At 37.5% G+C, this 26,826-nt stretch overlaps 1 protein-coding gene across 1 annotated transcript in view; it reads left to right on the top strand.

Annotated features, from left to right (window-relative positions):
• Positions 1 to 26,826, top strand: part of ADGRV1 (adhesion G protein-coupled receptor V1) — a gene marked incomplete at both ends in the record, with an annotated part of 526,225 nt that overhangs the window by 187,884 nt on the left and 311,515 nt on the right. Inside the window, 4 exons of the mRNA XM_079702360.1 lie at positions 3,684 to 3,801; positions 4,657 to 4,828; positions 9,906 to 10,148; positions 14,108 to 14,515. Coding sequence (XP_079558486.1) covers positions 3,684 to 3,801; positions 4,657 to 4,828; positions 9,906 to 10,148; positions 14,108 to 14,515 — 941 coding nt within the window. The remainder of the gene's footprint in view (positions 1 to 3,683; positions 3,802 to 4,656; positions 4,829 to 9,905; positions 10,149 to 14,107; positions 14,516 to 26,826) is intronic.

Genomic DNA, 26,826 nt, shown 5'->3' with positions numbered 1-26,826 from the left:
TCTTATGGCATGAACCCATAACATAAACTCATGATGTTGTTCTGAGGTGCCAGGCTGGAGTTTAATGGACTATAAATGTCACTTAGCTCAGAGCCAGCTAAACAATTAAACAATTTATAAATCTGTACTTTCACAATAAAGGGAAAACCTTAAAAATACTTAAGTTCATGTACTTCTTCTGAAATATACTTAATCACCCAAACATGATTGCCTGTCCTGTTTTGAAACCTCGTTCTGAATTTCCCAACCACTTTCATTAATCTATCCCAGAGTCTAAGATTTCATTGTCAGAAAATTCTTTATATCTTGTTGGGAAATATATTAAAACTATTTCCTTTTGTTCTGCTTTTGAACCAGTGCAGTTTATGTAAGTTTTGTACTATTGGGAAGGTGTGTGCATATATAGAGTTCCTCATGCATGTTATAAAATTTTTTGGTGATGATTTGCAGTTTTCCTCTGAAATCATACTATATTTCTTTAAGTGGCTTAGCTCAGCTTGTCAGTGCCTTACTGTAATTAGAGTATTGACAAGGCTGTCTCATGATTCTTACCTACTCCACTCTTTCATACAAACAATTATGAGTTTTACACAGTGTTTTAGAGTTTCAGATAACACTATGGTAAAACATAGTAAAAAGAAAATTAAAAGTTATGAAGCCTATATTTTGACCCAGCTCAACCATTAATTGAGGACTTAATAAATCATTTAGTATTTATGCTTTGTTTTTTATAAAAGGAAATATTTAGAATAAACATGTTTATGATCCCCTTTTAGGATTTGGTGCTTCCTAAAATTTTATTTATTTTAGCCATTCAGTTATAATTCAGTCATAATTTTATAATCGTGTAACTTTTATACCCAGCATCATCTCATTTATGCTACCCTGCAAATTTACACCAATTAGAACTGTCATTTTTTCTTATTCCTTCAGTTTATTGAATATTGTAAAGTCAAATTCTATTCTCCAAGTTACTGATTTTGATTCACATTAGCTTAATGCCATCTATATATGTCTATTAAAATTATTTTGGCACTCAACAACCTCCTCCCCCATTCCATGAAATAGATATTTTATTACATTTATTTGAATAAGACCAGAGCTGACAATCAAGTATTTAGCAATTAGTTTGACAGAGGCACAGACCAATCACAATGGTTGCTGGAGGCTTTTTGCTGTCCCAAACATTACCCCATTAGTTACTGGATCACAGGGAGATCTCATACTGGTTAGGGTGGTGACAGAGGGTTCTCTGGGAGCTCAAGACAGCAGCTGTATTCCAACTGGAATGGAAGTGCTCCTCAGTCAGTTTGGCATACCAACGCATACCAATATGGCGTGCTGATACTATATCAATATGGCGTACCAGTGCCTACCCATGCATCAGCTCTGAGCCTAACTCATCAGGCAACTTCCCATTTATCAGCTCTGAGCCTAACTTACCAGTCACTCAGTTGAGCCTCAATGAAGTTCTCTAATGAGAACTTCCCTACCTAACATATGGCATCGTACATACTTGGCAAATGATTGGCTTCTCTTAGTGTCACATTATGTAATTCACCAGCACTTTTGCATGTCATGTACCCTAAGTTCCCTTACTCTGTCTATGAATGTTCCTATCATTTTCTCCTCACCTGGTTTTTTAAAAAAATTATTTTATTTTATATTATTTTATTTTTTTGGCTGCGTTGGGTCTTCGTTGCTGTGGGTTTTCTCTAGTTGTGGTGAGCAGGGGCTCCTCTTCATTGTGGTGCATTGGCTTCTCATTGAGGTGGCTTCTCTTGTTGCAGAGCACGGGCTCTAGGCATGTGGGCTTCAGTAGTTGCGGTGTGTGGGCTCAGTAGTTGTGGCACACTGGCTTAGTTGCTCCACGGCATGTGGGATCTTCTCAGGCCAGGGATCGAGCCTGTCTCCCTTGCATAGGCAGGCGGACTCTCAACCACTGTGCCACCAGGGAAGTCCCTCCTCACCTGGCTTTTTTTTTTTTTTTTTTGCGGTACGTGGGCCTCTCACTGCTGTGGCCTCTCCCGTTGTGGAGCACAGGCTCTGGACGCGCAGGCCCAGCGGCCATGGCTCACGGGCCCAGCCACTCCGCAGCATGTGGGATCCTTCCGGACCGGGGCACGAACCCATGTCCCCTGCATCGGCAGGCGGACTCTCAACCACTGCGCTACCAGGGAAGCCCTGGCTTTTTATTTTAACATAGTATTTCTGTTTTAACTATATCATTAATTTTCCTGATTCCTCTTATTTTTATTCCTCTTATCTTTAATCTTCATAATCGTCTCACATTTAGATTTTAGAACAAACTTTCAAGATAAATCGGGAAAATAGTTTATTTTGTTTTATTTTTGATCATTGACACATTAGAAGTTTTGATTCATCTTACTAGAAATTTGACATCGACTTTATTATTGTAGATGTGACAAGGGAAGTATTATACTCATTAGAACCATGCTAGTTGCTATTGCATTGAAAAAGAAAATGAAGGTTCTGCTTGTGGGAAGCTTATAATCTATTATTAACTGAGAGGCCAAATTCCCATTAAAAGTGACAAGAAAACAGTTGCTGCTGAAGAAAAAATAGTTGATGTCTGGTTCTGATGCAGGGCTAAGAAGCGATTGTAGTGATTAATTGGTGAGGATGAGGATGGGCATCTGGCTGAGACAAAACACACATGAGGCACCAGGACAAAAGTGGTCCATCACCTCCATGTCCCTAAGCCATGGGCTCCACATTTGCTCACACTTCAGACCTGCAAAATATGGGCTGGTAACCACCAACTTTCCCCTTTCGGGACAGTTCAGTGGTTTTCTGTTTCCTTACAGAAGTTCTGTCTGCTTGGAATCAGGAGTCAGGTTTCAGGGTGAGGGGTACAAATGGTTTTTGAGGCTGATTGCTTTGGATCATTGCTTTTAGGATCACTTTGCAAAACTGAGTCATTGAGAAATAGAAAGCAGCAGGAACTGTTTATTGGTATTTCTCTCGTCTGAGAAGCTAGTTTACATTTTGGCAAGGATTTGGAGTGACTATTTCAGTGTAGTGTGGGCCCTAGGTTTGTTCCAGTTTAAACACAATTTTGTAGAATGATGGTGCCTGGAACCTCAAGAGTTGCTCAGAGGAGTTTCTTTTTCTCAGAGGTTCTCAAGAGTTCCTTAATAGTTCTGTTTTTCTCTGGGGAAAATAACCAAATGTGAAACATAAATGGTCTTTCGGGTCAGCTCTCTTATAGAGAAGTAAACAGTCAGATGGAGTTCATGTATTCACTAAATATTTATTAAACACTCTTCTTGGTACCAGGGATACAGCAGTAAATAAAACAGTTGCTTCTCAGAAGAACTTATATTCTGTCAGGATGCACTGATTTTAAACAGTAGTATCAAGGACTATGAAATCAAAAGTAGAGCCTCATCAGAGAGAGATGAGCATGTTGTCAGTATGGGGAGCAGGATTTGATGTTTTCTTCCTTTTCATCTTCTGTTCTCAAAGTGTCAGCTACCTTGATTTGATCATTTTGATTCTAGTCTGTTTTTAGTAAAGATCATTAAATGTTGTAGCTCCCGCCCACCCCGTTCACTTTTGAATGTCTCAGTTTTATACCATCTGAGCTGGAAAGATTAGTGAAGCATTGGAGACCTTTTAAAAATCTTAAGTATATTATAATCTTCTATTTTTCTTTTCAGGGAGTGATCTTCACAATGGCATCATAGGATTCAGTCAGGAGTCCCAGAGTGTACTGGAGTTGAGTGAAGGAGCTGAGATGAGCAGACTGCATCTTGTTGTCACAAGGCAGCCAAACAGGTATGTTTCTATATATGTTGAAGATGTAACATCCTGTGTATCTAATTTGAATTCACAAAATGGTAGAGGCAGGATGAAATGTTGGTAGAAGAAGGTAGGGTGGAATTTGGCATGTCAGTGTACAGATGCTCTAGTTCCTAATCTGTGATTTAACACACTTGGTTTATGAACATAACTTGGGGCTGCCTTAACATTTTGTACTTTATAAAGTACCATACAGATGTTAGATTATGTAAGTCATCACTTCATAGTATTTACTATTCTCTGATCCCTCCGAATACACAACCATTTACTGTTAGGGAGACTTGGATTACCAACGTTTTGCTTGCAACTTAGTACAGTATAGTATACATGAGTGTTCATCATGTACATGCACTTGGTATGCACACATGTACATGTATTTGTATTACCTTTTCCATTTTGGGTCTAAATATTCTCTGAAAATGTAAGTCATCTCTTGCCCTTTATTTTTATGGTAACAACCATTTTGGCAGTAGTGTTTTTCCTTTAGAAGGATTCTTGTTAAAAGACAAATGAGGAACACTTACTTGAAGGCAAAGGTTCCCTATAATTTTTACTTTCATATTTCTGGTACATAGCATCAGGAATCATAGTTCAATAAATACTTAATTAGTACTGAATAAAGTGTGGTTAAAGAAATGCCATGTAAACTCTGGCCTTAATTTCTTAACTGTAGTGGGGAGAATTGGTTACTTTTGACATTATCATTGAGAGAGTAAGTGCTCTGCTTTGGATGGAGAGGTACACTCAGGCACAGTGATAACACATTCTGCATTAGCTACAGGAATAATGTACTCTGTGACTGCATTTGCATAGGTTTTGCTTTGTTCCTAGAGCCTTTGAAGATGTCAAGGTCTTTTGGCGAGTCACGTTTAACAAAACAGCTGCTGTGCTCCAGAAAGATGGTGTGAACCTGATAGATGAATTTCTGTCTGTGTCAGGGACCACAGTCTGTACAGCGGGTCAAACAAAGTGCTTTATCACCATTGAGCCCAAACCAGGGAAGGTAAGACACTATGAGACACAGTATTGGCAAATTCTGATTATATTTCTTTACAATTAATCATTCTAAAGTCACTTTGTTGAAACTTACACATTGCTTATGTGGAGATTCTTTGTGTCTTGCCTAACCAAATCTCTTAGATGAGCAATAGATGTCACACTTAGAATTTATTACATTATGAATTTTTGTAAATAATCTCATCACTTGCGCACTTAAGACTTACACAATGTTATAAGTCAGTAATAAAAAAAAAGCTTGTATCTCAGTGCTAAAAAAAAAGCTCATCAGTTTTCTCTGTTCTGTTTCTTGTCATTTCCACGATTCTTCCTGGCCCACCCGCTCACTGTGTGAATGATCCCTTGAGTCATTTTCAGCCAGATTAATATCTCTGATTACTCTGAGTGTTTAGTTATTTGCTTTTATCGTATTGATAGATTTGGTCACATCATGTTATATCCATAGATTTCATCCAGAATGAAAGTTCTCTCATTCTTTAGAGAGTTCATTTCTGACCCACTGAAGAAGCACCGAGGCCATGCTTGATGAGCCTTTGGATAAATTTCTATTGGGTCATGTTGCACATGGCACCCAGGAGCCAGATGTTCCCCCCTCTTTCTAAAGGAACCTTCGTTATTCAAACGGTATCGGTCACTGATGACCTAACAGAGCTTTAGTCACTTAGTAATCATGTGTGGCTTTTTAAAATGACTATTTCATGATACTTTAATGCCTAAGGAGCACTCAGTAGTATTTGTTCTTTGTCTACTACTTAATTTATTGAACTCAAGTATTTATACAAAAACTAGCCATAATATTATGAATGTTCAAAAGTATCATGATTTCTTTGTATATGCCAAACACTTTAAACAGCGGAAAAAGCATTGCACAAATAAAATTATTTCCAAATGTATAGCTATATTAAACTCATTCTAAATAACAACCCTGTAGATTTAACTCTTTATTCATTTTCTCTCTACCTGTTTTTTCACTTTCTGAGAATTACTGAAACAGTTATATTGATCTTCTCTAAGATTACAGTGATACATATTTTCATACCTTCCCAGAACTGTAGTAATTTTATTGGTTCCAGAAGAGAAAGAATAATTGCCTCAGATCACTTAAGGTTACATGCTCTTGGTTATCAAGAGCTCTTTGTTCTTTGTTAGGATCACAGGTCCTGGTGCTTGTCTCAAGCTGTTTCAAATGAGAATTGCTGGTCATCTGATTGGGGTCCATTTTATGACTTGACTTGTGAGATCAACATGTTTTTTTTAAGTTCATGCTTTACAAGTTAATTTTTTCAACACCATGTGTTTTCCTCAGAATGATTTGTTCTTTAAATTTTGCAGTGCCAGCTTTAACTTAACCATTGCCCTGTCACTGCTGAACATGGAGCTGGTCTATTAGTGGTATTGGAAAGATAGACCTGCCTTGTTAATATCTTGTTAATATTTAAAAAGGCAACCTAGAGCCTTTACCTCATAAGAAATGAGATAACAAATCTGTGATCTTAGTGCATCTCTGCAGTTCATCTGTTCTGTCGTATTCAAACAAGCATACATTTGCATCATCTTTCAACTTCTGTGTGACCAATGGTACTCTAACTTCTTACTTGTTTTCATCTTCATTTGTATGTGTTTCACAGGTCCTAATAATTTATTCCTATTTTTGGTGCAATTCTTACTTTTTCTAGGAATAATTGTTTTATTAACATTTTTTATTAACTCTACTAACATACAAAGAGAAGAATGTTTATCATTCCTTAATAAATGAATATATACTTAATAAAAGATATAACTGTCTTGATATGTTAACATTCTCCTACACATTAAACTTAATAAAATATTAGGTATACACTATTATACTCACATTTTTCATTTTAACCATTTTTTAATACATTACAATAACTTTTCTCCTTTAAGTACCATTATAGATTCAAATTCAACTAATTTTAATTGGTTACTAAATGCTTTTCTTTTTGCTACTCAAATAGTCATGTCATGGACACTGAAAGATCTATTAAGCTAGTCTTTTGTCTTTTCATATGCTTTAAAAATCTCTGGATGCTTATTTGCTTTATAGCAATAACCTGTGTTCTAGAGCCATCTTGATTTTTCCTGCTCTAAGACATCCAATCGACTGTTGTCTAAGAACTTGATTTCTTTCATCAAAAAGAGTTTCAGAGATCTGAATGTATGTTCTGGAGATAGGCATGAGAGGTCATGGTTGACCAAGATGCTGCTGTGAGCCATCTTGGTAGTGACGGAGCTAGAAAATATGTTTATTAAAATATTGAGTTCCCACTGAGTTTTTTTAAACTTGGGAAATTCCAAGAATTTTCTTTTTAAAAGTTTTTAAGGGGCTTCCCTGGTGGCGCAGTGGTTGAGAATCCGCCTGCCAGTGCAGGGGATACGGGTTCAAGCCCTGGTCTGGGAAGATCCCACATGCTGCGGAGCAACTAAGCCCGTGTGCCACAACTACTGAGCCTGAGCTCTAGAGCCCGTGCACCACAACTACTGAGCCCATGAGCCACAACTACTGAAGCCAGTGCGCCTAGAGCCCATGCTCCGCAACAAGAGAAGCCACCGCAATGAGAAGCCCGCGCGCCGCAATGAATGGGTAACATTAGACAAATTGCTTAGACTTCCTGAGCTTCCCAGACTTGGTTGAGTCAATAATAGGGCTGTTAGATTAAATGAGATAATGACTAAGAGGTTTTTTCACACGGTTCTTGGCAAGGAGTTGGCCCTTCACAAGGGAGGGTTACTATTATTCAGAATGGATGGGAACAGAGCCCAAGGTGATTCAGTGACTTGAGTAGTAGCCGCATCAATCCTGGTGGCAGGGGAGTGACAACAAAACAACACAGCAAACACAATGCACGCTTTCATCTGTAGAGTTACACCACTGATTGATGGTGGTTTCTCCTAAAGACGCTCAGCTGAAAGTTTTTCTACTCTATCCTATCCCTAATTATGTCCCTATAGTTATTCAAAATTTTCATTTTCAAGTTATAAAGAATTTAAGTAACTTTCCCCAGGTCAATTACTTGGCAAAGATTAGAACTCATCTTTTGAATTCCAGTCCATTTACCCTTTCTCTGCTGGGTATCTTACTGTTCTGTGGTTCTGTCTTACGATTCTGTATTAGCAAAATGTATAAAGGTCATAGTTAATTAACTTAGGATGCATTTCTTAGCCCACAAAATCTGTTTAAACCAAACAGATTGTCTAAGTATTTGTTGCAAATATTTTTAAAAAGTATTTAAGTAAGACATTATTTCATTATTACTTCATTTGCTTCTGAGTAGGTCTGGGCCCAAGAAAAATTATTTTATACTAGTCGGGCAAAAGATCATCCTGGAATGCTGCTGCCCTAACTAGGAAAGGAACTTGAGTTCTTGTGAGGTCTCCAGTCATATTTAGGTCCAGAGAGGTTCAGATAACGATCTGTGAGTTTTGCTTTCCCAATATACTTCAGGCATATTGTTTGAATAGAGTATTTTGTTGTAAGACTGGAAGATTCCTTTTGTCTCTTCTAATTATATGTTGGCACCCATCTGCACACTGTTCAATTTGCATGGTTCCTTACTTAGATTATAACATATTCTTTTGACTCAAAGTAGTTATAAGTAGTGTTTTAATCATCATCACAATGAGAAGAAATATTATGCTGAAAAACAAAGACAGGAGTATGTTGGAATATAATATTGAAATCCTTAGTTAAATGAAACTATTGTGAATTCAAGCTCATTGGCCATTAGGGAATAATAGTTATTGAATATAGTTACCCATACTTTTCTAGTGCTTCAGTTTATTGTATTTGCCAAGTTTAGTTTCTCAAAAGCGGGAAGAGTGCATTTACCTTCATTTCAATATTTACTGAGAGTTGATCTGCAAAAGTAAAGCATAATATATTACCACAGGAAAACTAAATATGTTTCTTCAGACAATAAAAAGAGATTAAGTTCACTTATTGTGCTACTAAGAAGCAACTCCTTTTGAATAATACTAAAGAATTTGTTGTATTGCTTCATGACATAATGATTCTCATTAAAATGATCACAAAACAAATGAATAAGGTCCTTGCTGATAAATAAAAATGATGCATTATAACAAATTAGACAATGATACACGCAGTTGAAAATGCTTCAGCTTAGCTCTTGGAGTTATGCTAGGAAGCTAAAAATGCTGCTAAGATTTTTAGATTATTGTGTAAGAGCAAGCAAGTAAAAACAGGTGATTGACAGTATGTTATAGAATTGAATTCAGGCTTTGAAAAATTATTTGAGATTGTTGAGGGAGAACCAAGGTAAAACATGAGCAAACTGTAACCAACAGACTAAATTTAGATTTCTTGATACAGAATTTAGGGAAATTTTGAAAAATACATAAAATCACTAAATTAACTCATCAATATTTGGTCATATTTATGTAAAACCCTTTAAAAATAAAACCTTACAAAGTTGAATCTCCCTTTCACTCCTATCCCATGTTTTTTCAATTCCACACCCTGCCTACCCCCATTGCTACCCCTTCACCTGAGATAACTACCATCATGGTGTCTTATTTTCCTTTTTACTCTTTAAATAAATATGTATCCATTAACAAAATGTAGTAAGCTTTATGTAATTTAAAGTTTTACATTTATTGTAGCATGCCATACATATCATTATGCAACTTGATTTGTTACTCATTATCATGTTTTTGGACCCACCCATGTTGAAAAATATTGAAACAGTTCATTTTTTTTAACTACTAGATAACATTTCATTGTACGAATATATCTTATGTATCCTTTTGTTTATTGAAGTATGCATAGATTGCTTCCTGACATTGATTTTCTAGTAAGAAGGTCACCCAGAGAGAGTAAAGGTATTAAAGAAAGACCAAAGATAATAAATCTCATGGTAATCTAACATAAGAATTTAATTCTGTAATTATACAGAATGTATCTCTAGATGTATACTTATTTCTGTAATAATGTATATGAATAATACTATTTCTTAATATCAGAATTATCTTAAAATAGAAATCTATTAGTAATCATCCTTTTTTTTTTCCTTTTATCTCATTGTCAGATACCTCAAGTTGGAATACATTTTTTTGTGGAACTGTATGAAGTAACTGCTGGAGCAGCTATAAACAATAGTGCCAGATTTGCACAGATTAAATTATTACAGAGTGATAAACCTCCAAGTCTCGTGTATTTCTCTGTGGGTTCTCGGCTGCCGGTGGCTCATAAGAAGGCCACTATAATCAGTCTGCAGGTGGCCAGAGACTCTGGGACAGGATTAATGATGTCTGTTAACTTTAGCACCCAGGTAAGCATGCAGTATGTATTATCACACAGTAAGGTTTTCTTCTTTAACTGTAGCATGTATAATGAAACAGAGAATTGATATATTATTTTCTGAATTACCATCATAATTCACATTATGTTTATTACATTAAGCTTTATCCTTGAAACAGTTCAGTTTTTTTCACTTAGATCATGTTTTAAGATGTGATGGTCTTTTGTCTTTTTTTATCTTTTGGAAAAGATTATATAGTGCAAAGTGTCTTACATAAATCTGTTCTATAAAATTTGTAGAGAGTTGAAATTTCTTCAGAATGAAACTGTATAAGACCAGAAACAAAAAGTATGGGTCTTTGTTCTGATTTTTACCTGAACTAGTTGAAAATCTTCTTCAGGACTTCAAACACTAACTGATCTTTATGTTTCTTTAAATCCATGAGTTCATGAGGTCTCACAGCCACTTTTCACATCCATCATATTAGGTGACATTAAGGGAAAGAGAGGGAGCAGGTGGGTATCCAGGGATTCAGAAGAGTAATGCTACGAAACGCTAAGCAACTAGAGCCTGGGGCTGGTCCACACAACATGCTATACCTTTTGAGCATTATGTTTTAAACTTTGTTTTAGGAACAAAACTCTAACATATTAAAGCAAAAGTGTGCATCTACTTTTCTTCAAGCATGATTGTAGAGGTTGGAGCTTGCCCACCTTAGCCCTCTCTTATTTCCCCTTGACTCATATAACTCCCAAAACCTCACAATTTGGAAACTACCATTCCGGACAGTGCTACCATTTCCCCGGTTTCAAGATTTCAAAGCTGATGACACTTTAGGCCTCAAGGTATCAAAGTTGTTTTCTGTTTTTTATACAAAGTGCTGTTTAGTATGTCTTTGGTTGTTGAGTGGCTCAAACACATAGAACATTCTGTGTATAAAATACAACATTTGTGCAGCCAGTTTGCTGTAGCAATCATGTGAGTCAGGGATCGGAGGTTAAGACTGGAGCTGTGGGTAGTGAGCTGTCCTGGAAGCTTGCCAGGCAGAAAAGTTGTCTTTATGACAAAGTCTACAGCTTGGCAGGTGAGAAGACAACACTTTATATCATATGAGACTCTAGAAATAAACTCCATCCTAAATAACGTTGAAATAGTACAAACATGAAAAGAAGTACTTTGATTCATGGATATTTTGGCATTTTTTCTTTTAAGCATTTAATATGGTAAGAGAAATGAGAAAAAAAATATGTGCTTCCTTCTTCTCCCATGAAATATATATCATCATATGCTCAGTACTTTGTAGAGTGGAAGACTGGAAGAAGGGACAAAAAGATTTGAGGCATACTTTGGTTCACACGCTCAGTTGAAAGGGGAGTTGAAAATGCCAAAATAAGAGTGTGAATGCCAATATCTCTTATCATATTTATTTATATTCTTTCTAGATTATCCACAAATGATTCCTTGCAAAATACATGCTGTCACTAGCATGTAACTCATAGCATTTTTATAACACTATAAAAATCAACATAGAGGATCTCTGTGGTGATGAAAATGTATCTTGACTGTATCAATGTCCATATCCTGGTTGTGATATATTATAATAATGCAAGATGTTACCAATGAGGGTTGTTGGGTAAGGGGCACAGGAGACCACTCTTTATTATTTCTTATAACTGCATGTGAATCTATAATTATCTCAAAATAAAAAGTTTAATTTTAAAAATTAGAAATAAAAGTTTTACCTGTCTGGTATGATTTTATTTTCCTGTTGCTTCATTGCCCCTGCATTTTCTCTCTCAATGCTAGGCATATTGTTAGAAGAGAAAGTCATATAATTCTAGTTTCCAGTAGCTGACAAGGATGAGAAAATAATTATGGACCAAGTTGCTATTCTGTTACAGTGATATTAACTTTGCTTTTACTTTAAACAGATTTTAATAATGTAGTTAAAACAAAAGCTGTAGCATACCTACCCTTCGGTAGGTCAGCATTCCTGGTACCTAAATACTATAAGTTCCCTTATATCTACATATTTGTGATCTAAAGTTAAGGGATATAAGGATTTGAGATAATGAAAATATCACTCATTCCAGTTATCTTTAAATTAAATAGGCCTATAGCTAAGCCAAATTTGAAAACCAATTCCAGATATTTCATTTGTATATATGTGTACTAGACCAAAGCCCACAAGTTCAAAAAAGAATATGCCTCTCCTTCTTATTCTCACATTGCTTATTCTATCAAAGGCTATTTCTGTATTGATTTTCGTTGTTGCTTTTAAATTGCATAGTGCTTCTTTTTTGTGTTTGTTGTATGTATTTTATAAACACAAGAACATTTTGATTGTTCCATTTCCTTTAAATGTCTGAATTGTGAAATAAATTCTACCAGAAAATAGTGGACAGAATGTATATGTGCAGTTTATAGTAATAAAATCATCACCACCTACCTTAAGAAATCCAACTTAATCAGGATCTTAAAACTAGCTGCCATGAACTCTTCTCTGATGCCATCCTGCTTTTTCCTTGCAGAATAACCTCTCCCCGTCTCTCAGATAACCTCTGCCCTATATTACATGATGAATTATTACCTTGTTTTTATTTATAGTTTTACCACATACCATATGCTGTTTAGGTTTACCCGTTTTGGAAATTATGCAGATGAGATTCTTCCAGTTGTATTGTCTTATGGTGCGTTTTTTTTGCTCAACAGTGTTTTTGAGAAATACGTGTGCTAATGTGTATAGTTCTTTCATTTTTCCTGTTATATGGTGTTCCAGTGGATAGTTTAATTTCTCCATTCTGAAGCCAATAGACTTTTGTGTTGTTTCCTTCAGCAAGGCTTTTTTTTCCCTACCATTATGCTGCAGAGGCTCTTGAAAACCCTTTTTCTTCATTGATTTTTCACTTTTTTTAACACTTGGTCACTTCCTCCTTCTGGATGTGTGCTCTTCCCCTTTGGGCCTCTGGAGCACCACACTTTCCTACTCTTAACCCTTTTCTCTCTGGCAGCTCCGTCCTGTTGCCTGTGTTGGTCTTCCTGACCAATAAATATTGGGGTCCACCTAGACTTACTCTCTAGGCTAGACCATCCATACCTGTTTTCTTTAAGTATCATCTATAAAATGAGAACTCCTGAATTTTTATCACTACCCTCCTCACTGCCCTGGATCCAGACTCATATATCTGATTGCTCTTACCTGACATCTTCGTTTGAATTGTCTAAAAGGCATCTCAGGCTTAATATATATAATGCATAACTCTTGATTTCTCCCTTAGCGCTGTTCCCCCCCAGTTTACTGCCTTTCATTCAGGCACACAGCCAGGAGTTCTCCTCCTTCTCCTCTCCTCTCCATCCAGCACTGAATTAATCAGAAAGTCCTGCTGACTCTACATTCAAAATGTATTCCCAGTCTGAGTACTTCTTACTCTTTCTACTTATACAACCTAAACTACCATCTGTGTTTTTTGTTTTTTTTTTTTCAGGAACTAATGTAAAAACGTTCTATCTCTTCTTCCTGCTTCCATCCTCATCCCCTGCTACAGCCTAACTAACTATCCACAAGAGCCAGAATACTCATGAAAATGTGAAATAAAGTGTGTCTCTCTCCTGCTGGAATCCTCCAGTGTCTTCCTGCCATACTTTGTATAATGGACGTACATGATCTGACCCCTGGGCATATACGCCTCTGAATATCTTCAAATTGTTAGTAAGCTCACAATTGGAGAAATTCTGTGAGGCAGTAGTGACATTTCTTTTCTAATTCTCTTTCTTGATCTATTTTAAGGCATCCGTCTTTCCTGATCTCATCACTGTATGATGTGTATTTATCTCTCTAATTTGTTTTAGGAAATTAGAAAAAGTATAAAACCTCCTGTTTTAACAGTAACATTGTTGTGTCCCATCAGATTGTTTAGGAGAAATAAAATTTGTTTAGGACAAGATCAGAGGTTTATAGTTTCACTTAAGTGGTGTTGTTTAATTTCTAGGAGTTAAGGAGTGCTGAGACAATTGGTCGTACTCTCATATCTCCAGCTATTTCTGGGAAAGACTTTGTGAGAACTGAAGGCATGTTGATCTTTGAACCTGGCCAGAGAAACACCGTATTGGATGTCATCCTAACACCAGAGACAGGGTCTTTAAATCCATTTCCTAAACGCTTCCAGATTGTGCTTTTTGACCCGAAAGGTGGTGCCAGAATTGATAAAGTGTATGGGACTGCTAACATCACTCTTGTCTCTGACGCGGCTTCTCAGGCCTTTTGGGGGCTTGCGGATCAGCTGCAGCAGCCCCTGGATGGTGACATTCTCAACAGGGTGCTCCACAGCATCAGTGTGAAAGTGGCAACGGAGAACACAGATGAACAGCTCAGCGCTGTGATGTATTTAATAGACAAGGTAAGAAGCCCTCGCAAATGTTAGCAGTTGCAACACTGCTTCATACATTTTTTTTCATAGAAATTTACTTTATGTGGGGAAGTTCTTTCTAACCATAAAACAAAACCCCAGAGTCATAAAGGAAATGATTGATAAACTTGACCACATAAAGTGTAAACAAAATTTCTCTTTGTATATACCACAAGCAAAATCAAAAGACACCTAATGGTTATATATCAATTATATCTCAATAAAACTGGGGGGGGAGTAAGAAAAAAAGAGCGCTAATAGGTGTGGGGAATATTAATGCAAATATATGTGTAACAAGAATGTTTATTTCAGCGTTACTTATAACAAAAATTGGGAAAAATAGCTATTAAGAGGGGCCTGGCATATCCATAAAATGTAAAACTTTTTCATGATTTAGACATATAATAATTAGAATAAGACAATAATGAAACCGGCATTGAAAATGTAGATAATCACATGGTAGGGTTGAAATTTTAACAATAAAATACAAGATGCCCAATTAACTTTGAATTTCAAATAAATAATGAATATATTTTTTATTATAGGTATATCACAAATAAAAATAAATATTTTTATTTACAGGCAGTATTTGCGACATACTTATATCAATCAATTATTGGTTGCTTATCTGAAATTCAAATAGAGTCACCTATGTTTTATCTGGCAACCATTCTTATGTCCCATATGTACTTCATATGTGCTCTAAGATATCCTCGAATTCAGGAATACAGAATAGAACTTCCAAATACTGATACAATGTCATTCTATAAGGTCTTGTATTTTATGTGAAATTGTTTCATATTTGTAAGTTTTATTATCCCTCAGATTCTAACTTCTTTGAAACAGAATCTGCTTTATGCTATATATTTCTTTATAGGAAGAGCTCAACAAATCTTAGTTATTGTTAGTAGTAGAAGTGACTACTTATTTATGTTCAGTAGAAACAGCTACTATGCTAAAAAGAGCAACAGCCTTAAATGACTCACTATAAAGATGTTCTGGATAAAACTCAACTGTGGTTTTGGGCAAATTTTTGTTATGACATAATAGTCTATCCCTTGATTTTCCTAGGTATGGTGCAATGAAAATTATTTAAAACGCTGTCATTTGTTTTAATAATAGTATTTGTCTTTTAAGACTGCTGGATTTGATATGCAAATTTTTAATTTCATTGGGTTTTGGTTTCCAGGTCATTGAAGCTTGGTAAAACACAAGTCAGGAGGCATTGCCTCTAATTTTGTGTTCTAGGACACTTGAAAAACCACAGGAATAATTTCATCTGTGAAACTTTGATAGACCCTCCTTTCCCATAAACGTCCCCCCCTTTTTTTTTCTCTCGACGATTTTTAAAGTTTTCCCCATGGTTGATTCAGGTTTTCCACTTCTTTGAAAGACAGTTTTGATAATTTGGGGAGTTTTTTTCATTGCTGTTTATGTAAAATGGCTATTTAGATCCAGCATATTTCTTTTTATCATATACTTTTTAATATTATATATCTTATATTTCAATAATAATTTTTTACATTTGATTTATTTTATAATCATACGAATGATGATTTAGACTTGGCTCTATATTTTCCTACCTGGTTTTGTGTTTCATGCTTGCAATAATTTTGACTGAATTGTCTGCAGACTGAGTCAGTCTGTGTTGTTATTTTAGGACGAGCAAATGGGGGGATGTTTTGAGTCAGGGAAGGGTGGCGGTCACAGGTGCCTCCTGGGATTGGCTGTTCATCATCTCTGTCTCCCTGGAAAAGCTAGGTATCCTCTTTCTGCCTCAGTTTCCTTAACTGGAAACAAAGCAAAATAACACTAGCATCTTCCTCACCGGAATGTTGTGAGAATTAGAGAAGTTAGTATAACGTGCTGAGAACAGTACCCTTGCAAACCAAGGGTTACATGAATAGCCTCTTTGTTTTATTGATTGATTGATTGATTATTTTTTAAACATCTTTATTGGAGTATAATTGCTTTACAACGGTGTGTTAGTTTCTGCTTTATAACAAAGTGAATCAGCTATACATATACATATATCCCCATATCTCCTCCCTCTTGCGTCTCCCTCCCACCCTCCCTATCCCACCCCTCTAGGTGGTCACAAAGCAGCGAGCTGATCTCCGTGTGCTATGCGGCTACTTCCCACTGACTGTTGGTTTTACATTTGGTAGTATATATAAGTGCATGCTACTCTCTCACTTCGCCCCAGCTTACCCTTCCCCCTCCCCGTGTCCTCAAGTCCATTCTCTACATCCACGTCTTTATTCCTGTCCTACCCCTAGGTTCTTCAGAACCATTTTTCTTTTTTTTAGATTCCATATATATGTGTAAACATACGATATTTATTTTTCTCTTTCTGACTTACTTCACTCTGTATGAGAGTCTCTAGGTCCATCCACCTTACCACAAATAACTCAATTCTGTTTCTTTTTATGGCTGAGTAATATTCCATTATATATATGTGCCACATCTTCTTTATCCATTCAACTGTTAATGGACACTTAGGTTGCTTCATGTCCTGGCTATTGTAAATAGAGCTGCAATGAACATTGTGGTACAAGACTCTTTGAATTATGGTTTTCTCAGGGTATATGCCCAGTAGTGGGATTGCTGGGTCATATGGTAATTCTATTTTTAGTTTTTTAAGGAACCTCCATACTGTTCTCCATAGTGGCTGTATCACTTTACATCCCCACCAACAGTGTAAGAGGGTTCCCTTTTCTCCACACCCTCTTCAGCATTTATTTATTTTATTTTTTTTAATTAGTTTCTGCTTTATAACAAAGTGAATCAGTCATACATATACATCTGTTCCCACATCCCTTCCCTCATGCATCTCCCTCCCTCCCACCCTCCCCATCCCACCCCTCCAGGCGGTCACAAAGCACCGAGCTGATCTCCCTGTGCTCTGCGGCTGCTTCCCACTATCTATCTACCTTACGTTTGGTAGTGTATATATGTCCATGCCTCTCTTTCCCTTTGTCACAGCTTACCCTTCCCCTTCCCCATATCCTCAAGTCCATTCTCAAGTAGGTCTGTGTCTTTATTCCCGTTTTACCCCTAGGTTCTTCATGACATTTTTTTTTTTTAATTCCATATATATGTGTTAGCATACGGTATTTGTCTTTCTCTTTCTGACTTACTTCACTCTGTATGACAGACTCTAGGTCTATCCACCTCATTACAAATAGCTCAGTTTCGTTTCTTTTTATGGCTGAATAATATTCCATTGTATATATGTGCCACATCTTCTTTATCCATTCATCCGATGATGGACACTTAGGTTGTTTCCAGCTCCGGGCTATTGTGAATAGAGCTGCAATGAACATTTTGGTACATGTCTCTTTTTGAATTATGGTTTTCTCAGGGTATATGCCTAGTAGTGGGATTGCTGGGTCATATGGTAGTTCTATTTGTAGTTTTTTAAGGAACCTCCATACTGTTCTCCATAGTGGCTGTACCAATTCACATCCCCACCAGCAGTGCAAGAGTGTTCCCTTTTCTCCACACCCTTTCCAACATTTATTGTTTCTAGATTTCTTGATGATGGCCATTCTGACTGGTGTGAGATGATATCTCATTGTAGTTTTGATTTGCATTTCTCTAATGATTAATGATGTTGAGCATTCTTTCATGTGTTTGTTGGCAGTCTGTATATCTTCTTTGGAGAAATGCCTATTTAAGTCTTCTGCCCATTTTTGGATTGGGTTGTTTGTTTTTTTGCTATTGAGCTGCATGAGCTGTTTATAAATTTTGGAGATTAATCCTTTGTCAGTTGCTTCATTTGCAAATATTTTCTCCCATTCTGAGGGTTGTCTTTTGGTCTTGTTTATGGTTTCCTTTGCTGTGCAAAAGCTTTGAAGTTTCATTAGGTCCCATTTGTTTATCTTTGTTTTTATTTCCATTTCTCTAGGAGGTGGGTCCAAAAGGATCTTGCTGTGATTTATGTCATAGAGTGTTCTACCTATGTTTTCCTCTAGGAGTTTGATAGTTTCTGGCCTTACATTTAGGTCTTTAATCCATTTTGAGCTTATTTTTGTGTATGGTGTTAGGGAATGATCTAATCTCATACTTTTACATGTCCCTGTCCAGTTTACCCAGCACCACTTATTGAAGAGGCTGTCCTTTCTCCACTGTACATTCCTGCCTCCTTTATCAAAGATAAGTTGGCCATATGTGCGTGGGTTTATCTCTGGGCTTTCTATCCTGATCCACTGATCTATCTTTCTGTTTTTATGCCAGTACCACACTGTCTTAATTACTGTAGCTTTGTAGTATAGTCCGAAGTCAGGCAGCCTGATTCCTCCAGCTCCGTTTTTCGTTCTCAAGATTGCTTTGGCTATTCGGGGTCTTTTGTTTTTCCAAACAAATTTTGAAATTTTTTGTTCTAGTTCTGTGAAAAATGCCAGTGGTAGTTTGATAGGGATTGCATTGAATCTGTAGATTGCTTTGGGTAGTAGAGTCATTTTCACAATATTGATTCTTCCAATCCAGGAGCATGGTATATCTCTCCATCTATTTATATCATCTTTAATTTCTTTCATCAGTGTCTTATAATTTTCTGCATACAGGTCTTTTGTCTCCGTAGGTTTATTCCTAGATATTTTATTCTTTTTGTTGCAATGGTAAATGGGAGTGTTTTCTTGATTTCATTTTCAGATTTTTCATCATTAGTGTAAAGGAATGCCAGAGATTTCTGTGCATTAATTTTGTATCCTGCTACTTTACCAAATTCATTGATTAGCTCTAGTAGTTTTTCGGTAGCATCTTTAGGATTCTCTATGTATAGTATCATGTCATCTGCAAACAGTGACAGCTTTACTTCTTCTTTTCCAATTTGGATTCCTTTTATTTCCTTTTCTTCTCTGATTGCTGTGGCTAAAACTTCCAAAACTAGGTTGAATAAGAGTGGTGAGAGTGGGCAGCCTTGTCTTGTTCCTGATCTTAGTGGAAATGGTTTCAGTTTTTCACCATTGAGGACAATGTTGGCTGTGGGTTTGTCATATATGGCCTTTATTATGTTGAGGAAAGTTCCCTCTTTGCCTACTTTCTGCAGGGTTTTTATCATAAATGGGTGTTGAATTTTGTCGAAAGCTTTCTCTGCATCTATTGAGATGATCATATGGTTTTTCTCCTTCAACTTGTTAATATGGTGTATCACATTGATTGATTTGCGTATATTGAAGAATCCTTGCATTCCTGGAATAAACCCCACTTGATCATGGTGTATGATCCTTTTAATGTGCTGTTGGATTCTGTTTGCTAGTATTTTGTTGAGGATTTTTGCATCTATGTTCATCAGTGATATTGGCCTGTAGTTTTCTTTCTTTGTGACATCCTTGCCTGGTTTTGGTATCAAGGTGATGGTGGCCTCGTAGAATGAGTTTGGGAGTGTTCCTTCCTCTGATATTGTTTGGAAGAGTTTGAGAAGGATGGGTGTTAGCTCTTCTCTAAATGTTTGATAGAATTCGCCTGTGAAGCCATCTGGTCCTGGGCTTTTGTTTGATGGAAGATTTTTAATCACAGTTTCAATTTCAGTGCTTGTGATTGGTCTATTCATATTTTCTATTTCTTCCTGAGTCAGTCTTGGTAGGTTGTGCATTTCTAAGAATTTGTCCATTTCTTCCAGGTTGTCCATTTTATTGGCATAGAGTTGCTTATAGTAATCTCTCATGATCTTTTGTATTTCTGCAGTGTCAGTTGTTACTTCTCCTTTTTCATTTCTAATTCTACTGATTTGAGTCTTCTCCCTTCTTTTCTTGATGAGTCTGGCTAATGGTTTGTCAATTTTGTTTATCTTCTCAAAGAACCAGCTTTTAGTTTGGTTGATCTTTGCTATCGTTTCCTTCATTTCTTTTTCATTTATTTCTGATCTGATCTTTATGATTTCTTTCCTTCTGCTAACTTTGGGGGTTTTTTGTTCTTCTTTCTCTAATTGCTTTAGGTGCAGGGTCAGGTTGTTTACTCGAAATGTTTCCTGTTTCTTAAGGTGGGATTGTATTGCTATAAACTTCCCCCTTAGAACTGCTTTTGCTGCGTCCCATAGGTTTTGGGTCGTCGTGTCTCCATTGTCATTTGTTTCTAGGTATTTCTTAATTTCCTCTTTGATTTCTTCAGTGATCACTTCGTTATTGAGTAGTGTATTGTTTAGCCTCCATGTGTTTGTATTTTTTACAGATCTTTTCCTGTAATTGATGTCTAGTCTCATAGCGTTGTGGTCGGAAAAGATACTTGATACAATTTCAATTTTCTTAAATTTACCAAGGCTTGATTTGTGACCCAAGATATGATCTATCCTGGAGAATGTTCCATGAGCACTTGAGAAAAATGTGTATTCTGTTGTTTTGGGGTGGAATGTCCTATAAATATCAATTAAGTCCATCTTGTTTAATGTATCATTTAAAGCTTGTGTTTCCTTATTTATTTTCATTTTGGATGATCTGTCCATTGGTGAAAGTGGGGTGTTAAAGTCCCCTACTATGATTGTGTTACTGTCGATTTCCCCTTTTATGGCTGTTAGTATTTGCCTTATGTATTGAGGTGCTCCTATGTTGGGTGCATAAATATTTACAATTGTTATATCTTCTTCTTGGATCGATCCCTTTATCGTTATGTAGTGTCCTTCTTTGTCTCTTCTAATAGTCTTTATTTTAAAGTCTATTTTGTCTGATATAAGAATTGCTACTCCAGCTTTCTTTTGATTTCCATTTGCATGGAATATCTTTTTCCATCCCCTTACTTTCAATCTGTATGTGTCTCTAGGTCTGAAGTGGGTCTCTTGTAGACAGCATATATATGGGTCTTGTTTTTGTATCCATTCAGCCACTCTGTGTCTTTTGGTGGGAGCATTTAGTCCATTTACATTTAAGGTAATTATTGATATGTATGTTCCTATTCCCATTTCCTTAATGGCTTTGGGTTCGTTGTTGTAGGTATAGTCCTTCTGTTGTGTTTCTTGCCTAGAGAAGTTCCTTTAGCATTTGTTGTAAAGCTGGTTTGGTGGTGCTGAACTCTCTCAGCTTTTGCTTGTCTGTAAACGTTTTAATTTCTCCATCAAATCTGAGTGAGATCCTTGCTGGGTAGAGTAATCTTGGTTGCAGGTTTCTCTCCTTCATCACTTTAATTATGTCCTGCCACTCCCTTCTGGCTTGTAGAGTTTCTGCTGAGAGATCAGCTGTTAACCTGATGGGGATTCCCTTGTGTGTTATTTGTTGTTTTTCCCTTGCTGCTTTTAATATGATTTCTTTGTGTTTAATTTTTGACAGTTTGATTAATATGTGTCTTGGCGTATTTCTTCTTGGATTTATTCTGTATGGGACTCTCTGTGCCTCCTGGACTTGATTAACTATTTCCTTTCCCATATTGGGGAAGTTTTCAACTATAATCTCTTCAAATATTTTCTCAGTCCCTTTCTTTTTCTCTTCTTCTTCTGGAACCCCTATAATTCGAATGTTGGTGCGTTTAATGTTGTCCCAGAGGTCTCTGAGACTGTCCTCTGTTCTTTTCATTCTTTTTTCTTTATTTTGCTCTGCATCAGTTATTTCCACTATTTTATCTTCCACCTCACTTATCCGTTCTTCTGCCTCAGTTATTCTTCTATTGATCCCATCTAGAGTATTTTTCATTTCATTTATTGTGTTTTTAATCGATGCTTGATTCATCTTTAGTTCTTCTAGGTCCTTGTTAACTGTTTCTTGCATATTGTCTATTCTATTTCCAAGATTTTGGATCTGGGAAATAGAATCTTGGATCAGCTTTACTATCATTATTCTGAATTCTTTTTCAGGTAGACTGCCTATTACCTCTTCATTTGTTAGGTCTGGTAGGTTTTTATCTTGCTCCTTCACCTGCTGTGTGTTTTTCTGCTTTCTCATTTTGCTTATGTTACTGTGTTTGGGGTCTCCTTTTTGCAGGCTGCAGATTCGTAGTTCCCGTTGTTTTTGGTGTCTGTCCCCCGTGGCTAAGGTTGTTTCAGTAGGTTGTGTAGGCTTCCTGGTGGGGGGGACTAATGCCTGTGTTCTGGTGGTTGAAGCTCGATCTTGTCTTTCTGGTGGACAGGTCCACGTCTGGTGGTGTGTTTTGGGGTGTCTGTGGCCTTATTATGTTTTTAGGTAGCCTCTCTGCTAATGGGTGGGGTTGTGTTCCTGCCTTGCTAGTTGCTTGGCATAGGGTGACCAGCACTGTAGCTTGCTGGTCGTTGACTGAAGCTGGGTGCTGGTGTTGAGATGGAGATCCCTGGGAGATTTTCGCTGCTTGATATTATGTGGAGCTGGGAGGTCTCTTGTGGACCCGTGTCCTGAAGTTGGCTCTCCCACTTCAGAGGCACAGCACTAACTCCTGGCTGCAGCACCAAGAGCCTTTCATCCACCCGGCTCAGAATAACAGTGAGAAAAAGTAGAGAGAAATAATTAGTAGAAGAAAGAAAGAGAGATTGAAAGAAAGGAAGAAGGGAAGGAAGGAAGGAAGAAAGAAAGAAAGGGGGGAGGGAGGAAGGATGGAAAGAAAGAAGGAAAGAAAGGAGGGAGGGAGGGAGGAATGAAAGCAAAAGGAAGAGTGAATGGAAGAAGAGAGGGAGGGAGGGAGGAAGGAAAGAAAGAAAGAAAGACAGGAGGGAGGGAGGGAGGGAGGAAGGAAAGAAAAAGAAAGTGGAAAGAAGAAGGGTGGGAGGGAGGGAGGGATGGAGGAAAGAAAAAGAAAGAAGGAAAGGAGGAGCGGAGGGAGGGAGGGAGGAAGGGAAGGGAGGAAAAAAAGAAAGAGCAGGTAAAGTAAAATAGAATAAAGTATGAAATATAGTAGCGTTATTAAAATTAAAAAGTAATTATTGAAAAAAAACACGGACCGATAGAACCCTGGGACATATGGTGGAAGCAAAGCTATACAGAGAGAATCTTACACAGAAGATTACACATACACATTCACAAAAAGAGAGCAGGGGGAAAAATAAAAAATCTTGCTCTCCAAGTCCACCTCCTCGATTTGGGATAATTCGTTGTAAAAAGAGGAAAAGGGCGAAAAGTCTGAAATCTTGCTAAGTCCACCTCCTTAATTTGAGATAATTCGTTGTAAAGAGAGGAAAAAAAAAGGGGGGGAAAGTCTTAAATCTTGTCCTCAAGGTCCACTTCCTCAATTTGGGATGATTCGCTGTCCATTCATGCACTCCACAGACGCAGGGCACATCAAATGGACCGTGGAGCTTTAATCCGCTGCCTCGGAGGCTGCACAGAGAGATTTCCCTGTCTCTGCTCTCACAGCTCCCGGGTCTCAGCCTTGGACCTGGCCCCGCCTCTGCGCGTAGGTCGCCGGAGGGCGTCCGTTCTTCGCTCAGACAGGACGGGTTTAAAGGAGCCGCTGATTCGGGGGCTCTGGCTCACTCAGGCAGAGGGGAGGGAGGGGAATGCCCTCTCCTCGCGCACCAGGCAACAAAAGGGAAAAAAGTCTCTTGCCTCTCCGGTAGCTCCAGACCCTTTCCCCGGACTCCCTCCGGGCTAGCACTAACCCCTTCAGGGTCTCTTCCTGCCGCCAGCCCCAGTCCTCTCCCTGCGCTCCGACTGAAAGCCGATACCCGAGCCTCAGCTCCCAGCCCCGCCCGCCCTGGCGGCCGAGCAGACAAGTCTCTCGGGCTGGTGTGTGCCTGAGGGCACCGATCCTCTGTGCCAAAATCTCTCTGCTTTGCCCTCCGCACCCCTGTTGCTGTGCTCTCCTCCGCTACTCCGAAGCTTTCCCCCTCCGCCACCTGCAGTCTCCGCCCTCGAAGGGGCTTGTAGTGTGTAGAAACCTTCCCTCCTTCACGGCTCCCTCCCACTGGTGCAGGTCCCGTCCATATCCTATTGTCTCTGTTTATTCTTTTTTTCTTTTGACCTACCCAGGTATGTGGGGAGTTTCTTGCCTTTTGGGGGGTCTGAGGTCTTCTGTCAGCGTTCAGTAGGTGTTCTGTTGGAGGTGTTCCACGTGTAGATGAATTTCTGATGTATCTGTGGGGAGGAAGGTGATCTCCGCGTCTTACTCTTCCGCCATCTTCCTCCGGCTCCTCAGCATTTATTGTTTGTAGATTTTTTGATGATGACCATTCTGACTGGTGTGAGGAGATACCTCACTGTAGTTTTGATTTGCATTTCTCTAATGATTAGTGATGTTGAGCATCCTTTCATATGTTTGTTGGCAATCTGTATATCTGCCTTGGAGAAATGTCTGTTTGGGTCTTCTGCCCATTTTTAGATTTGTTTGTTTGTTTTTTTTGATATTGAGCTGCATGAGATGCTTGTAAATTTTGGAGATTAATCCTTTGTCAGTTGCTTAAGTTGCAATTATTTTCTCCCATTCTGAGGGTTGTCTTTTCATCTTGTTTATGGTTTCCTTTGCTGTGCAAAAGCTTTTAAGTTTTATTGGGTCCCATTTGTTTATTTTTGTTTTTATTTCCATTTCTCTAGGAGGTGGGTCAAAAAGGATCTTGCTGTGATTTATGTCGTGCAGTGTTCTGCCTATGGTTTCCTCTAAGAGTTTGATAGTGTCTGGCCTTACATTTAGGTCTTTAATCCATTTTGAATTTATTTTTGTGTATGGTGCTAGGGAGTATTCTAATTTTATTCTTTTACATGTCCCTATCCAGTTTTCCCAGCACCACTTATTGAAGAGGCTGTCTTTTCTCCATTTTATATTCTTGCCTCATTTATCAAAAATAGGGTGACCATATGTATGTGGGTTTATCTCTGGGCTTTCTATACTGTACCATTGATCCATATGTCTGTCTTTGTGCCAGTACCATACTGTCTTGATTACTGTAGCTTTGTAATATAGTCTGAAGTCCGGGAACCTGATGCTTCCAGCTCTGTTTTTCTTCCTCAAGATTGCTTTGGCTGTTCAGGGTCTTTTGTATTTCCATACAAACTGTGAAATTTTTTGTTCTACTTCTGTGCAAAATGCCATTGGTAGTTTGATAGGGATTGCATTGAATCTGTAGATTGCTTTGGTAGTATATTCATTTTCACAATGTTGCTTCTTCCAATCCAAGAACATGGTATATCTCTCCATCTATTTGTATCATCTTTAATTTCTTTCATCACTGTCTTATAGTTTTCTGCATACAGGTGTTTTGTCTCCCTTGGTAGGTTTATTCCTAGGTATTTTATTCTTTTTGTTGCAATGGTAAATGGGAGTGTTTCCTTAATTTCTCTTTCAGATTCTTCATCATTAGTATATAGGAATGCAAGAGATTTCTGTGCATTAATTTTGTATCCTGCAACTTTACCAAATTCATTGATTAGCTGTAGTAGTTTTCTGGTAGCATCTTTAGGACTCTATGTATAGTATCATGTTGTCTGCAAACAGTGACAGTTTTACTTCTTTTCTGATTTGGATTCCTTTTCTTCTCTGATTGCTGTGGCTAAAAATTCCAAAACTGTGTTGAATAATAGTGGTGAGAGTGGACAAGAGTGTCTTGTTTCTGATCTTAGAGGAAATGGTTTCAGTTTTTCACCATTGAGACCGATGTTGGCTGTGGGTTTGTCATTTATGGCCTTAAATTTTGTTGAGGAAAGTTCCCTCTATGCCTACTTTCTGGATAGTTTTTATCATAAATGGGTGTTGAATTTTGTCGAAAGCTTTTTCTGCATCTATTGAGATGGTCATATGGTTTTTATTCTTCTATTTGTTAATATGGTATATCACATTGATTGATTTGTGTGTATTGAAGAATCCTTGCATCCCTGGGATAAATCCTACTTGATCATGGTGTATGATCCTTTTAATGTGTTGTTGGATTCTGTTTGCTAGTATTTCGTTGAGGATTTTTGCATCTATATTCATCAGTGATATTGTAATTTTCTTTTTTTGTGGTATCTTTGTCTGGTTTTGGTATCAGGGTGATGGTGGCCTCATAGAATGAGTTTGGGAGTGTTCCTTCCTTTGCAATTTTTTGGAAGAGTTTGAGAAGGATGGGTGTTAGCTCTTCTCTAAACATTTGATAGAATTCATCTTTGAAGTCATCTGGTCCTGGACTTTTGTTTATTGGAAGATTTTTAATCACAGTTTCAATTTCATTACTTGTGATTGGTCCGTTCATGTTTTCTATTTCTTCCTGGTTCTGTCTTGGAAGGTTACACCTTTCTAAGAATTTCTTAGAAAGGAGTTTCTTCCAGGTTGTCCATTTTATTGGCACAGAGTTACTTGTAGTAGTCTCTTAGGATGCTTTGTATTTCTGGTGTGTCTGTTGTAAGTTCTCCTTTTCATTTCTAATTTTACTGATATGAGTCCTCTCCCTCTTTTTCTTGATGAGTCTGGCTAATGGTTTATCAATTTTGTTTATCTTC

This window comes from Hyperoodon ampullatus, assembly GCF_949752795.1.
Source record: "Hyperoodon ampullatus genome assembly, chromosome: 4".
Taxonomy (NCBI): domain Eukaryota; kingdom Metazoa; phylum Chordata; class Mammalia; order Artiodactyla; family Ziphiidae; genus Hyperoodon; species Hyperoodon ampullatus.
This window is presented reverse-complemented; position numbering and strand designations above follow the sequence as displayed.